The sequence below is a fragment of the Triticum urartu genome, chromosome 7A (assembly GCF_056163025.1).
Source record: "Triticum urartu cultivar PI428250 chromosome 7A, HENAU_Tu73, whole genome shotgun sequence".
Lineage (NCBI taxonomy): Eukaryota > Viridiplantae > Streptophyta > Magnoliopsida > Poales > Poaceae > Triticum > Triticum urartu.
Window position 1 is genome coordinate 73,287,431 of NC_141879.1, and position 15,648 is coordinate 73,303,078.

Below are 15,648 nucleotides of genomic sequence, written 5' to 3' on the forward strand. Positions count from 1 at the left end.
CCCCTATGAATATCATCATCAAAATGTATACTCGACACGGCAAAAATATATATATGACCCACCGGGGTAGATGGTATGACATTTTGGAACAAGTATTAGCAAAACCTGTTTTAAGAGGATTTTTAGGAAAACTAGTTCTAAATTGTTGCTATGTTAAAGCTGATTTATAGGATACCTTGTTTGGACTTGAAAAGTTCAGATAGTACTGATGGAAATCGATTTTCGTCTCTGAGTTCCTTTCGTCCGTGATCTCTCTTCCTCGACGAGCACACATGCATGCACGTGAACTCCATGGTACTAAAATGCGGCAAGCACGGTGATGCTCTTGAGCACGCGTTATCTTTTTTATGGTGTGGCTGCAATAGCATTAGCAACACATACAACGAGGGCTCGCCAAAGGCGGATGTGGCGACGGCGACCATGGGCAAGGCCCGGCAGCGGTGGCCATGGAGAGGGTTGACAGTAGAGGAGGCGGAAGCGGGCGATGACGACCATGGCCGAGGGCCTGCAGTGCGGAGGGCAGAAGCGGCAACAGCGACTATGGCCGAGGGCCGGCAGCGACGGAGAGCGGAAGAGGCAACAACGACTATAAGTACTGCCCAAATCGTCTAACACCACAGTCCGCTCTCACGGCGTCTCAGGCCGTCACGTACACACAATAAATATCCCCTGAACCACCACAGCTAATACTGCGTACGTCCCACATCCCGAGCCAAACGAACGCACGACGATACAGAGAGCGCGCGAGCTCGTCCACGCCAAGCAATCTTCGTTAGCAGTGTAGGTTAATTTATTCGGAAGCAGCGATTCGGTGCCCAACCTCTTCTACAGCCGCAATGAATAAAGAATACGAAACAAATAGTAGAAAAATTCAAAAAATCTATTTTTTTATTTTTGCATGGTAGATAATTTGGTATTGTAAATTTAGGCTCTGTAAAAAGTTTACCGTTTATGTATTGTTCTGACCCATTTTCTTTTTTGCTGATAGCTACTCATAAGGCCAAATACTATGAAATTTGGGGAGCACCGCACACACCAAATTATGTACCATGATTTTTTTGGGGGATTTTTATGGTTTTTTCTTGACCGGGTGCACGTGATTCTTGGCTCACAAATCGATATTTGAATTTATCCATGCTTTTCTCTCTTTTCCTTGGTGGGCTGGTGGCGAAGTGTCCACAGGGGTAAACCGAATAGTACTAGCACTAGCAGTCGTTTTTTTTGAGAAAAGAAAACCACTAGCAGTCTCGCGGCGAAAAGTAGCCAACCGCTCGCGGAGTTTGCCGGGTTGGCGGAAAACTGGGAGCGCCAAAACGGAGGGCACACTGCACTCGCCCACATGCTCTTCTTGGTGTAGTGTTATCCTACGCACGCTCCCTGCCTCCTCTTATCCAGTTGCAGTGGAGTGCAGTGCACGTGAGATGGCTTTTATACTGTGACCAACGAGCGGCGCCACCTGTGCTCTGCCCGCCCGCCGGTATAGCCAGCTCGCCTGAACCACCGCCCAGAAGGCCAAAACCACGGTCTCGCTTGCCTTCCCACCGTATCAAATCGTCTTCTTGCGCGCACGCCGGTTGCCGGTTTCCTGCAACCTATATAAACCCGGCCAGACCACATTTCCTATCCATCTCACTCACACTGTCACACTGTCTCACTACTACTGCTGATACTTCACTGCTACTACCAGTTCACTTCCTTGGGATCTCGGCCAACATGTCGACGGTGACCCGCGCCTACCTCGACCAGAGGCTCGCCGCCGCCAACCGCTGCTCCAGAGGTACTAACCAACGACGACTCGTTCCGGCCTCAGCCCAGCACTGCTCGTATATCCAATTCATTGCAGCTTATGTGTCTGCTGAAACTGATCTTGATTAACATTCCTATGTTGATCCGAAACTGCAGAGGCTGCCATGGCCGGAGCCAAGGCCGCGGCAGTCGCCGCCGTCGCTGCCGCAGTCCCCACCGTAAGTACACGTTTCTCGGCTGGCGCCGCTATCTTGCAAGCATCCCCAAGATACAACAATCATGCATCTCACTGTCTTCTTCCCCCGTGTCTTTCTCTGCAGCTAGCGAGCGTGAGGATGCTGCCGTGGGCGAGGGCGCACCTGAACCCCACCGGCCAGGCGCTCATCATCTCCACCGTCGCCGGGATGGCCTACTTCATCGTCGCCGACAAGACCATCCTCTCCATGGCCAGAAAGCACTCCTTCGAGGACGCGCCGGACCACCTCAAGAACACCTCCTTCAACTAATTAGGCTATAATCTGCACGCCGGCCTGGAAGTATCTGCTGGAAGATAGTATAATGTTCAGCACTTATTCGAGATCAGGCGAGCCTTGCAGACAGTCAGTGGTGTAGCATTGCGCTTCGCTGCGTGCAACTTATCTGATGAAGTAATCATCATGTATCCAGCCAGTAATCTTGAATTAATAATGACTTGTATTTGTACAACTCAGGTTTACCCATCATCATCCCATCTTACATTTCCTTGTTTTTGGTTATCTTTTGACATGTGGCGAGTGGCAGGTCCTGCACAAGACCGAAATAACACCGCATTCTTCGACCCCCTATACCCACTTGTTTAATCTTTTGATAAGTTTTAATAGATGGCGTGGCAAATATGGAACGTATTTATAAAGAAAAAAGGAAAATAATCCTCAGAGCACATGTGCATTTTTTTGCGGGTAGAGCACATGTGCATTTCAACAAAGGACAGAACGACAATCCCTCTTGCGCCTGAAGCAGAGGTCATGTACCTCCACTCCCACCCCCACACCTTAGAATAAGGGTTTGCGCATAAGACAAAAAATGTTTGAGGGAATATTGGTCCGGGTTGAAAATAGTCCTAATAAAGCAGTCGTGCGCCAACGACCCTATCCTAGTTTAGAACTCTCTTCACTTTGACCAAATCTTTGAAGTTCAGAATGTGCTCCAGTTCCATCTCCAATTCCTCCTGGATGTTGATCATCATCATCAACTTGGCATCTTCGTCGTCCGATTTTGATGAGTCGATGAACTCTTTTTGAATGAATTCATCAAGCTCCTATTCTTTATACTCCTCATCCGACGAACCAATCGTTTTGCTAAAAAGAAACACTGCTCGGACATTATTGAACACATGGAGGGCAAGGTGTATGACGGGAGGAGCGAGACATACTGCGGTGACGAGAATGGCGGGGAGGAGTTTTGTGGCAGTGATGCTGGCGCCTTGGGGTCAGGACAAAGGTGAAGCTAGGGAACAGTCGTAGCAGACGAAGGAGAAAAGAGGAGAGGAAAAGGGCAGGTCCGGCTAGGTCAAGGTGATTTCATGAAATTTATGGTGGGTCATGTCTGTCGGATCCAACATAGTGGGCACGTCCAAGTCTCCCCATACCCTTTCTAGATATGGGCTAGATATGAGGGATGCCGGTCGGCCGGGACGCATAGGACCGATTTGAGGGAGCCGACTGGCTTGCTATTTTTTGTGCGGTCAATGACTGAATGGCCCGCCCAGACACACAAAGCCAACATGAAGTGTCTGGTTGTAGATACTCTAACATTCAACGCTAAGGTCTTGCATTTGCTGAGGTGCGCAAAGACGACCACTGCGATGCTAGCGAATTCCCAACTAAAATGAGTATAGCACAAATAAATTTAATTTAAAAATTTCGAAGGTGTCCAGTTGGTATTGTCGGTAAATGTGTTTCCTCCCACTCTTGGTATTTTTTGGGTATTGCCAAAAACTTGGTGAGGGTCGAGATTCGCAACAACGGGAGATGTACGGTGGTTGTGCAAGCGTTGACCGGGCTAGATAGTGAAAACCTTTACGTTATTTCAACGGGTGATCAACTTTATACTCCCTCCGTTTCATTTTAGTCTGCATATTAGTTTTGTTTAAAGTCAAACTCTCCGAAGTTTGATAAAGTTTACATAAAATATTATTGATATTCACAATACAAATACAATATCATTAGATACATTGTGGAGTATATTTTCATATGATATTTTTTTGATATTGTAGATCTTTATAATTTTTTATATAAGTATGGTAAACTTGACTTTGAAGAAATCTAATACTCCCTCCGTCACGGTTTAGAAGGCACAGTTAAATTTGCATGCGTTTTCACAATAGACAAGGTTTAGGGCGCATTGCATTTATTTTAGTAACTAATTAGTACTCCGTATACTATTTCTATATGCATGCGTAGTGTGAATGCTATTTTTTAGCCTATCTCACAACCAATAGATAACCACCTAGGTCCCAGAGAATTTTCAAGCGTGCCTTCTAAACCGTGACGGAAGAAGTACGCGAAGTAAAAAGAACCTCTATCTCAAAAAACAACAACCACTATCTAAAAAAAAGTAAAAAAAACCTGAGGGAGTATTTCCCGGCAACAAAAAAGAAACAATGAATTTGCAGCGGACCGCTCGCGGAATTGGATTGCGGCCGGGTTGGCGGAAAACTGGGAGCGCCCAGACAGATAGCCAACAGAACAGAGGGCACACTCACTCACACGCTCCTCCTATGAGGCTATGATGCAGCACCCACGCACGAACAGGAACACGCTCCCTGCCAACCCCGATCGATCCTGTCCATGGCCATTTTTAATTCGTCATTAGTTGGGCGCACGGGCCCACCCTTGAAATCAGGGGGGGGGGGGGGGGGGGGGGGGGCAGTTTGATTAGCATTTTTAGAAGATTACTCTCCGTTAGCAATTTCGTTACCTGTATACTAGTTGCAGTGCAGTGGTCATCAAAAACTATCAGCGGCGTGTCACGTGGGATGGTTTTTATATGCGAACCATCTGTCCTCTGCCGCGTCGATCGTGTGAAACCCACGGTCTCGCTTCCCACCTTATCAGCCTTCCTCTCCACGCGCACGCCGGTTTCGCGGTTTCTCGCAGCCTAGCTATAAATCTGGGCGGAGCACCAGCTCTGCCCCATCCAACCTCACTTCACTACCACTCGTACAGTCGTACTACGCGTGCTAGTTCACTTCCTTCGGATCATCTTGCCAGTTGCCACTAAGCTCTGCCCCCGAGAAGATGTCTACGGTGACCCGCGCCTACCTCGACCAGAGGCTCGCCGCCGTCGCCAAGCGCTGCTCCAGAGGTACTAACCAAAACGACATGCTGGCCTGTCGGTTCACCATGCCGGCAATGCTCTTGCCGCTCTGTTCTACTAGTACATTGTAGCCATTAACATCCTGCACGGCGACCCACTCACCCTGCTGAAACTTGGTCGTCATTAACATCCCGGTGTTGATTCGAAACTACGGAGGCCACCATGGCGGGAGCCTAGGCCGCGACCATCGCCACCGTCGCTGCCGCAGTCCCCACCGTGAGTACTTCATCAGAAGCAACCACTCACCCTGCACGGCAAATACATTTCCTGAGAATACGGTCTGATGTGGTCCGTGCGATTTCTCTGCAGCTGGCGAGCGTGAGGATGTTGCCGTGGGCGAGGGCGCACCTGAACCCCACCGGCCAGGCGCTTATCATCTCCACGGTCGCTGGGATGGCCTACTTCATCGTCGCCGACAAGACCATGCTGTCCATGGCCAGAAAGCACTCCTTCGAGGATGCGCCAGAGCACCTCAAGAACACCTCCTTCCAGTAGTCAGACTATAATAGATCCATTAGTAGTGCGTAATAAGCTGTATACGCCAGCCCGTACGTGTCTGCTGAAAGATGGTGTATATGGTTCAGCACTTATGCGAGATCAGGCGAGGCTTGCAGACAGTGAGTGGTGTGGTGTATTGGTCTTCTCTGCGTGCAATTAGCACTTATCTGATCAAGTAATCATCATGTATCCAGCCAGCAGTAATCTTGAATTAATAACAACTTGCCTTTGTCTAACTTAGGTTCACCTATCATCACCCATCTTGCATTTTCTTGTTTGTGGTTATCATTTGACATGTGGCAGTGTCAGAGCATGCAGGAGACCGAAATAACTCTGCATTCTTGACTCCCTAATTACCCCCTGTTTTGCGATGCACATCGGGATCATGCCACCTCACTTGTTAAATCTTTTGATAAGGTTTAATAGATGGCATGGCAAATAAGGAAAGTTTATAGAGGAAAAACGTGTATCTATATCTATATCATCAATATAAAAAGATCCAATAGAGCAGATCCAGCAGATCTTGGCCATCCATTAGTGTTAATCCGATAGTCCTTATTGTTCTAATGGTGAGCAACTAAACATGTTTAGTGCTAAACGCGTTTACAGCTAATCAATCATTTCTCTCCCCGATCCCCTTCCTTATGTACCCTTTCACACGAAGGAAACTACCACAACGAACCATCTTGCGATCCCCTTCCTTACGTACACTTTCACACGAAAGGAAACTGTCACAACGAACCATCGCGCGATCCCCATCCTTACGTACCCTTTCACATGAAAGGAAACCACCATAATGAACCATCGTGCGATTCCCTTCCTTACGTACCCATTCACACGAGAAGGAAACTGCCACAGTGAACCGCCCCGCAGCGCCGCCCCATCACCTCGCTTCAGCAACGCATGCCGTCCCCATCGCCTCAACCCATAACAGCTTCAAGGACGCCGCCCCTCACGTCTCCGTGCCACCTCTACCTATCGCCTTTGCGTGGCCTCGGCCATAGCGACGCCGCCGCAACTTCAAAGACGCCGACTGTCGGGAACACCGCCTAGACCGCCGGCCGACCGGCGGGGGCGCGTCGGAGGCACCGCCTGGACCGCCCATCGCCGTCGGACCTGTCAGGGATGCGGCGTCCGTTGGCGTCGGGCCGTTGGACCATCATGGACACTTCCTGGACCGTATGCCCGTCCCTCTCCGTCAGGCCTAGGTCGTCAGTGCCGCCTCAGGGGACACGCCACCGTCAAACACGCATTGATTCACGTTTCACTGAACAGAAAAGCATCATGTATGCACTGAAAATTGAACCCAAATCAGGCTTCGTAAAACTGAACCAACATAAGTCTTGTGTGCACACATTCAACAGTTATTAAGCTTCATTACCAACGTGCGCTATGAAACAACTAGGTTACATAGTGATATGGAACTTTTGGTAGCAGCTGGGTAGTGGATCAGTTGTGCTGATTTCAATGGATTGTGCTTAGATTTTTGGATTTCTCTTTTAGTGGCATGAGGATAAGATATGTGCCCCCTCCCCTGGTCACTTGCATATACCCTTAACTACGTTGGATTAGTACAATTTTCAACCCATTTGAAGGAAGAGATGGACCTGCCACTGGTGGTGCTTACACAAACTATTTTTTATGTTACTTTTCTAAAGAAAATTCAGGTATATTTTCAAGTCGGATTAAGATTACACGTGTGTTGAACGTGCACATTTACTAGTTTCAACAAAGGAGAGAACGAGAGTTGTCATTGTGTGCAAAAATCCCTCTTGAACCTGAAGTAGGAATCATGCACCTCCACTTTCAATGTTGGTTCAGGTTGAAAGCAGTCCTTGTAGAGCAATCGTGCACCAGGCTGAGTATTGATTTTTCATTTCGGCCCAGGCCAAGATGGCCGAAATTCAGTCATTTCAGATGTTTCGGCCAAGTCACGGATGGAGTTGCAAAACCAAAATTTGAATTTTGAATGAAATTTGACCAAAGTTTGACGAGTGCCTACAACTCTTTTCCACTTCCACCTTCTAACCTAGCCGCTGCCACAACTATCACTACAGCTTTGGTCCCCCTCCTCTTCTCCATTCGGCGGTCTCGTCGGCGGAAAGAGGAATGGGGACCTGTCCTTCTCTTTTTTCGTTAGGTTTTTACTTCTCCGGCGACATCGACGAGGTGGTGCCGACAATGGCGTATTAGAATAAGGTCTCTCTAGTCTTTCCCTACCTCGACGACGTTCGATCTAGCACCACCGAAGAGCCCGTGAGAGTTTGTGTCCCCAGATGTGTTGGTTCCTTTCAGATCTTGGCAGTTCGTGTGTCTTTTAAGGAGAGCTTATGGCTGGCTATTGGTGTGACAACTTCGACATCTTCTTCTGTGTTGTTCTGTGGCTTGGGCCGATTTCTCCATCCCTCGATACTAATGGTGATGGATTGCAAGCCTCTTCTATGTTGGGTGATACTCCAGCCGGTGTTGCTTCAACGATTTTTAGATCGTGTCTCAGGGGCAAGTGGCGATTGGCGGTCTTCAAAGCCTGGTATGGCAAGGGTGATTGCAGATTTCGAGTTTCTTTGCTTTCGATATAGTGCAATTTTCAATCTACAGCGGGCGGCATACAATCAGAGAAAGAAGAAGACTAGTATGCCTTTTAATTTAATTTAATTTTGTACTGGTTGTTCTATGTCCAATTGTTTTCCTCGATATAGATTGGATCTTAGATGCCCTTTGGGTGTCTATATTAAAGAAAGAACGCTAAGGTCTCGCGTTTGACTCTTTGCAACAGTAGCCTTTTCCCATTGAATTTGAGCATAAAATATATTATTGTATTGTAAAAATAAATCCAGCCCATGTGGGACCAAACTCAACACCTAAGCCCTTGAGGTGCCGAAAGACAACAACTGTGATGCTAGCGAAACTAAAATGAGTACATCGCATGGTTATACCTAGTAGCACAAGTAAATTTGAATTTGAATTTCATTTGTAAATTTTGAACGGTGACCACTTGGTATTTTTCAGTAAACACGTTTCTCGTACCCTCTTGGTATTTTTTTTGTTATTGCCCAAACCTTGGGCGAGGGTCGAGATTCGCGACAACGGGAGATCTACGGTGGTGGTGCAAGCAGTGACCGGGCTAGCTAGTGGAAAATTTGAACAGATGGCCAACTTTATATTCCCCCACAACCAAAGGGATCAACAAAGGATTTGCAGCGAACCGCTCAGCTCTGCCCCCATCTCATCTCACACACCACTACTCATCTTGCCTCACACACTTCACTGCTAGCTACTAGTTCATTTGCTTGCGTTCTCGTGCCACCAACCTCGATCGCCAAGATGTCTACGATGAGCCGCGCCTACCTCGACCAGAGGCTCGCCGCCGCCAACTGCTGCTTCAAAGGTAATCACTGACGGCATGCTCCTAAGGCCAACAGACTCTTGCCATTTTTTGCTGCTTTCTCTCTGTGCCGACACTTGACTTGATCCTCTGACATCGGGCTTACCATTTAACTCAAACTGCAGAGGCTGCCATGGCCGGAGCCAAGGCCGCGGCTGTCGCCACCATCGCCGCCGCAGTCCCCACCGTAAGTACACGTTTCTTGCAAGCACCCCCAAGATCCATCCAACAATCATGCATCTCACTGTCTTCTTCCTCCGTGCCTTTCTCTGCAGCTGGCGAGCGTGAGGATGTTGCCGTGGGCGAGGGCGCACCTGAACCCGACCGGGCAGGCCCTGATCATCTCCACCGTCGCCGGGATGGCCTACTTCATCGTCGCTGACAAGACCATCCTCTCGATGGCCAGGAAGCACTCCTTCCAGGATGCGCCGGAGCACCTCAAGAACACCTCCTTCCACTAGTTAGATCCATTATTAGTAATCCCAGTAAACCTTGTGCGCCAAAGTGCATAGCGTACAGTGATCAGCAAGGGAGGTCAGGGATGCTCCTGGATAGTCTTGTACTGCGAGTGCAATTTCTCATTTCATAATATAATTTTCATCATGCAAGTAGCCATGTACAGTATCTTTTGAGCTGGCAATACTGAATGATGCACCAGCATTTGTTTAACCAAATTTTTCCAACTATCGTGGCTATTTTTATGAATCAGTCAGATTATATAAAAAGTTAAGCAACCTCAAGCTGACGTTTAGTTTAATCTTGTTGGCTCGCTGCCACCCACGTGACTAGGACATCGACTAGATCAGCTAAGAACATCTCGTAAACCTCCTATCCTAGTTTCTATACTTAGCAAATTCACCGACAGTGCCGTTTTGATCCAAGGTGATCTCAGAAAGATGCCGAAATTTCTCAAAGGGGGATATTTACACAGCATGCATCATGTCAAAAATCAGTGTTACATGTCCATTGCTTGGTGCCAGTGATCTCCCCAGAATACATAGTTGTTTAACTATGAATAAGTCAGTCCACACAACTGAATCGTCATGTTGGTGTTCAATTTGGCAATTCCCCTGGCGAATCACATATCTTGCTTTGTATATGCATATGTGATGTATATATATGTCTTTTTTCATGTGTACTTACCTTAGAGCATATCTAGCAGACCCCACATCCCGCCCTGACCCTAAATAAATCCGCAATATTGCGGGTTGGGGGTAGAAAAACTTGCCCGATTAGACACCGCATTCATGGTCGACCCGTAATTTTTTTTGCGGGGCGCGGCAAAAAATCTCCCCCGACTTCTAGATTCACGGGCTAGGAGGATGTCTCGAGCTCAGCCCCTATCCGCAGCGAGATTTGGCGGGAGGAACATTTCCGCGCGGCCGTTCCCGCTTCCCCCACCCTCCGCCATCATTGTCCCGCCACCTCACGCTCCGGTGCATCTTCCCCAGCCGTCCATCGTCGCCATGGATGACTCCTTGCTGTCCCCATCACCGTCGAGGTTGCGCACGCTCAATGCCCTCAGACGGATCTTGTCGCCGACCATATTGGCCCCGCCATCGCCCAAGGTACCGCCGCGCCTTCCCGCAAGCGGCAGGGCAACATGGTTATGCAGGGCGGAAATCCGACTGCCCCCGCCGCGAAGGCCCGCGCTTCGGGCGCCAACCACTACTAGGGAAAAGCCTAGCAGTAGCGCTGGATTTTGCCTATCAGTAGCGCGGAGTGCCGCGCTACAGATAATGCGCTACAGCTAACATGTAGCAGTAGCGCCTGTCGTCCCACGCTACTGCTATACATGGCTAGCAGCAGCGAGCTTTAGTGCAACGCGCTGCTGCTAATAGCTGCATCGCTTTTAACTAGGGCGCGCTACTTGTAAGAGCGTGCTGGTGCTAACTTTATTCCCCTCGCTACTGTTAGTTTTATTAGTTTTTGTTTTTTTCTGCATATTTGTTTTGTATTTGAACAAGCTTTATACAATAATATTTAGCATATCATACACATACAAATGTAATCATAGCATCAAATCATGTCATCGTCATAATCATCATCCAACACAAAGTGGTCTCTCGTCATCATCTAGAAAATAGCGATACAAGTCTTGATTACTTGCAATTACATCGTCATCCATCTAAACAATGGTATACGCGAGAAGATCTATCGCTATGAGTGAGAGCGAAACTATACAGTACATGAGTTCGTATCCCTCTCTCACACTAGCGTGAACCTAAACTAACTACTGGCTGTCGCTCGGAAACCGGATGCCGGTACACCTGGGCCTGACACTCCGGCCACTCGTCGTATACTCCAGGCGTAGCACTTCTTTGCCATCGATGATCTATGCACCTGCATCGTCACATGAATCGTTGATATGCAACATATATAGTTGAGCAACAGAAAGAGATAGACTTGGCAAAAATAGAAGCAACATATCATAAGCATAAATAACAAAGTTCATTGTACCCAAAATGCCCTAACTAGAGTGATCTTCATAAATAACAGTTTAACTACATATCATAAGCATAAATAACAGTTTAACTACATATCATAAGCATAAATAACAGTTTAACTACATAACAAATAAAGTTTCGTCATGCTTAACTCAAAGTTTCGTCATAAGAAAGTATGGAATAAACGAACACATTGTCATATATCGACAATCACTCCAACATGTCGTGCCATCCATCCAAGTCAGGGAGATAGTCCCTGAGCTTAGTGAAAGGCTTTAGGTCAAGACGCTGAGAGGCTATGCATGTTCGGACGTCTTCCCGTGACATTTTCCCTTCCTCGTAGAACATCCCTGCTTTTTCGAGCACCTCCTTCATGATGACTTGGGCAAGTTCACACTGGATGTGATAGAACTCAGATCGAAGTCGATGATCCGGGATATCTCCTACGTTCTTTGCCCATTGCAGAATATGGGCATCGCCGGATTTAGGTGACATGCGAAGGTTCTGCTGATTCCGTCTGTACTCCATCATGTGGTGTAGGACATAAAATCCATCACTAAGAGTATCACTCGGTTACTGGATGCAGTAGAAGTCGGTCTTATGGCCGAAGGCGAGCTTGCTGTCCCTTTTCTTCTTGATCTTGATCGCTCCACCTCGTACACCGTAGTAAAAGATAGCACTGTCGAGAACAGACTTGATGTGGGTGTAATCCTTTTTGTTCATGTTCTTCGACGAGTCCAAGTAAAGAGCATGGGAGTATCAGGGGTAAAGGATGATGAGGACGGCGCGCCCGCCGCTGCGCCAAATAAGTACACCTCAAATTAATTAGCCTCCACCGTGCAAATGAATGATTGAAATGGAAGGAAGGATATCCGCGCGGATGACTTACAGGGGATGATAAGGAACGAGAATCGTCTCCTTGTCCTTATTGGTGACCATGAATTGACGGTGTAGTCCCTCGCATATTCACGGTGCTCTGCGTAGATTGCCAAGAAGCCCTCGTACATGAAGTACGGCTCAGCAACACAGATATAAGATATCTGCTCAATCCCGATGATGTAGTTCAGGTACAAGGCATAAAGGTGTATAAACGTAAAATCCAACTTCTTCAAGTGAAACATGTCAAAGATGTAATCGAATCGAAGGAAGAACTTCTCCGCGGGGAATGTGTCGACGTACGACCTTTGCCGCGGCACGTTAACCACGTAGAGTGGGTATCCTGGATTTTCTGAGGCGATGAGGCTTTTCTCTCTCTGCAGCACATCTTCATGAAGTCTCCTTAGATCGCCGTGTGTGGCCTCTGCCGCTGCCTTATGTAGGATTGGTTCACCGGGGATACGCCATTTTGTCGCACCGGGGATAGGTATACGGTCTTGAACCCGAGGTTGCTGACGCGGCTGGATCATAGAAGCAGCTTTGTTGCCTTTCATCAGTCTCTTCCTATGCTTCTTTGCTACCGGAAGGTCGTCTATAATACGTTCAACCTCCGGAGGCGGCAATTCAGGCACTGACTCATGACGCTCAAACCTGAGTAGTCATACTGCTGAGCCATCAATCCTCCGTCATCACAAGCACCAATATTGAGATACTGTTGAGTATCATCGTCATCCGCATCCTCATCTATGGCGACATCATCAGCGACTAATGGAGCCTCTTCCTCACCCCGTCCGCTATCACCTAGCACGACAGCCGACGCTAATTGGGTAGGTGGGGTGTTGTGAAGGAAATATGACATAGAGGCAATAATAAAGTTATTATTTATTTCCTTATATCATGATAAATGTTTATTATTCATGCTAGAATTGTATTAACCGGAAACATGATACATGTGTGAATACACAGACAAACAGAGTGTCACTAGTATGCCTCTACTTGACTAGCTCGTTGATCAAAGATGGTTATGTTTCCTAGCCATAGACAAAGAGTTGTCATTTGATTAACGGGATCACATCATTAGGAGAATGATGTGATTGACTTGACCCATTCCGTTAGCTTAGCACTTGATCGTTTAGTTTGTTGCTATTGCTTTCTGTTGGAAATATGCCCTAGAGGCAATAATAAAATGGTTATTATTATATTTCTTTGTTCATGATAATTGTCTATTGTTCATGCTATAATTGTGTTATCCGGAAATCGTAATACATGTGTGAATACATAGACCACAACACGTCCCTAGTGAGCCTCTAGTTGACTAGCTCGTTGATCAAAGGATAGTCATGGTTTCCTGACTATGGACATTAGATGTCATTGATAACGGGATCACATCATTAGGAGAATGATGTGATGGACAAGACCCAATCCTAAGCTTAGCTCAAAGATCGTGTAGTTCGTTTGCTGTAGCTTTTCTGAATGTCAAGTATCATTTCCTTAGACCATGAGATTGTGCAACTCCCGGATACCGTAGGAGTGCCTTGGGTGTGCCAAACGTCACAATGTAACTAGGTGACTATAAAGGTACATTACAGGTATCTCTGAAAGTGTCTGTTGGGTTGGCACGAATCGAGACTAGGATTTGTCACTCCGTATGACGGAGAGGTATCTCTGGGCCCACTCGGTAATGCATCATCATAATGAGCTCAATGTGACCAAGGGGTTGGTCATGGGATCATGCATTATGGTACGAGTAAAGTGACTTGCCGGTAACGAGATTGAACAAGGTATTGGGATACCGACGATTGAGTCTCGGGCAAGTAACGTACCAATTGACAAAGGGAATTGAATACGGGATTGATTAAGTCCTCGACATCGTGGTTCATCCGATGATATCATTGAGGAGCATGTGGGAGCCAACATGGGTATCCAAATCCCGCTGTTGGTTATTGACCGGAGAGGCGTCTCGGTCATGTCTGCGTGTCTCCCGAACCCATAGGGTCTACACACTTAAGGTTCAGTGACGCTAGGGTTGTAGAGATATTAGTATGCAGTAACTCGAAAGTTGTTCGGAGTCCCGGATGAGATCCCGGACGTCACAAGGAGTTCCGAAATGGTCCGCAGGTAAAGATTTATATATAGGAAGTCCAGTTTCGACCAACGGGAAGGTTTCGGGGGTTACCGGTATTGTACCGGGACCACCGGAAGGGTCCCGGGGGTCCACCGGATGGGGCCACCTATCCCGGAGGGCCCCATGGGATGAAGTGGCGTGGGAACCAGCTCCTGATGGGCTGGTGCGCCCCACCCAAGGGCCCAAGGCGCCTAGGGTTGGAAACCCTAGGGTGCGCCCCCCTGGTTGGAAACCCTAAGGGGGCCGTTGCCCCCAGGGGCCACCGCCCCCCCTTTTAGATGGGATCTCCAAGGGGGCATGCGCCCCCTAGCCCCTATATATAGTGGAAGTGAGGGAGGGCAGCCGCACCTTGCTCTTGGCGCCTCCCTCTCCCTCCGTAACACCTCTCCTCCCCGCCTGTGCTTGGCGAAGCCCTGCCGGGATCCTGCTGCATCCACCACCATGCCGTCGTGCTGCTGGATCTTCATCAACCTCTCCTTCCCCCTTGTTGGATCAAGAAGGAGGAGACGTCTTCCCAACCATACATGTGTTGGATGCGGAGGTGCTGTTCGTTCGGCACTTGGTCATCGGTGATTTGGATCACGGCGAGTATGGCTCCATCATCCCCGTTCACTTGAACGCTTCCGCTCGCGATCTACAAGGGTATGTAGATGCACTCCTATTCCCCTCGTTGCTAGAATAATCCATAGATTGATCTTGGTGATGCGTAGAATTTTTTTTAATTTCTGCTACGATCCCCAACACTTTCTTCATGACTTATACCTGTTCCTATGACTATGAAATTATGATACTCCAGTTTACTGGAGGAACACTTTGTGTGCTACCAAACGTCACAACGTAACTGGGTGATTATAATGGTGCTCTACAGGTGTCTCCAAAGGTACTTGTTGGGTTGGCATATTTCGAGATTAGGATTTGTCACTCCGATTGTTGGAGAGGTATCTCTGGGCCCACTTGGTAATACACATCAGTTAAGCCTTGCAAGCATTGCACCCAGTGAGTTAGTTGCGGGATGATGTATTACGGAACGAGTAAAGAGACTTGCTGGTAATGAGATTGAACTAGGTATTGAGATACCGACGATCGAATCTCGGGCAAGTAACATACCGATGACAAAGGGACCAACGTATGTTGTTATGCGGTTTGACCGATAAAGATCTTCGTAGAATATGTAGGAGCCAATATGAGCATCCAGGTTCCACTATTAGTTATTG

General features: G+C 47.7%; 2 protein-coding genes and 2 pseudogenes across 4 annotated transcripts; all 4 read left to right on the forward strand.

The window, feature by feature from the left end:
* Positions 1 to 1,521: 1,521 nt before the first annotated feature.
* LOC125519740 (early nodulin-93-like) lies at positions 1,522 to 2,451 on the forward strand. Of its 2 annotated transcripts, XM_087534710.1 has the most exons (3): positions 1,602 to 1,777; positions 1,903 to 1,964; positions 2,067 to 2,451. In XM_087534710.1, the coding sequence occupies exons 1-3, from the start codon at positions 1,714 to 1,716 to the stop codon at positions 2,250 to 2,252; spliced, it is 312 nt and encodes a 103-aa protein (XP_087390836.1). In that variant the 5' UTR covers positions 1,602 to 1,713; the 3' UTR covers positions 2,253 to 2,451. The 2 variants fall into 2 exon arrangements, with proteins under 2 accessions (XP_087390835.1, XP_087390836.1); XM_087534709.1 differs by having other exon boundaries at positions 1,522 to 1,777; positions 1,903 to 2,451.
* A 2,455-nt stretch (positions 2,452 to 4,906) lies between these two features.
* On the forward strand, positions 4,907 to 5,857 carry LOC125519391 (early nodulin-93-like; annotated as a pseudogene). Its single transcript, XR_015609941.1, has 2 exons — positions 4,907 to 5,319; positions 5,413 to 5,857. The product of XR_015609941.1 is annotated as an early nodulin-93-like (transcript).
* Positions 5,858 to 7,570: 1,713 nt separating this feature from the next.
* On the forward strand, positions 7,571 to 8,256 carry LOC147957913 (uncharacterized; annotated as a pseudogene).
* Positions 8,257 to 8,789: 533 nt separating this feature from the next.
* On the forward strand, positions 8,790 to 9,464 carry LOC125526690 (early nodulin-93-like). Its single transcript, XM_048691333.2, has 3 exons — positions 8,790 to 8,989; positions 9,112 to 9,173; positions 9,262 to 9,464. Exons 1-3 carry the CDS (start codon positions 8,926 to 8,928, stop codon positions 9,445 to 9,447), a joined length of 312 nt encoding a protein of 103 aa, XP_048547290.2. The 5' UTR covers positions 8,790 to 8,925; the 3' UTR covers positions 9,448 to 9,464.
* Positions 9,465 to 15,648: the final 6,184 nt, after the last annotated feature.

Coding starts and splice junctions, on each gene's coding strand:
- LOC125519740 (XM_087534709.1), top strand. CDS start 1,714: ATGTCGACGGTGACCCGCGCCTACCTCGACCAGAGGCTCGCCGCCGCC. Junction 1,778..1,902: donor CGCCAACCGCTGCTCCAGAG/GTACTAACCAAC, acceptor CCGAAACTGCAG/AGGCTGCCATGGCCGGAGCC.
- LOC125526690 (XM_048691333.2), top strand. CDS start 8,926: ATGTCTACGATGAGCCGCGCCTACCTCGACCAGAGGCTCGCCGCCGCC. Junction 8,990..9,111: donor CGCCAACTGCTGCTTCAAAG/GTAATCACTGAC, acceptor CTCAAACTGCAG/AGGCTGCCATGGCCGGAGCC. Junction 9,174..9,261: donor TCGCCGCCGCAGTCCCCACC/GTAAGTACACGT, acceptor CTTTCTCTGCAG/CTGGCGAGCGTGAGGATGTT.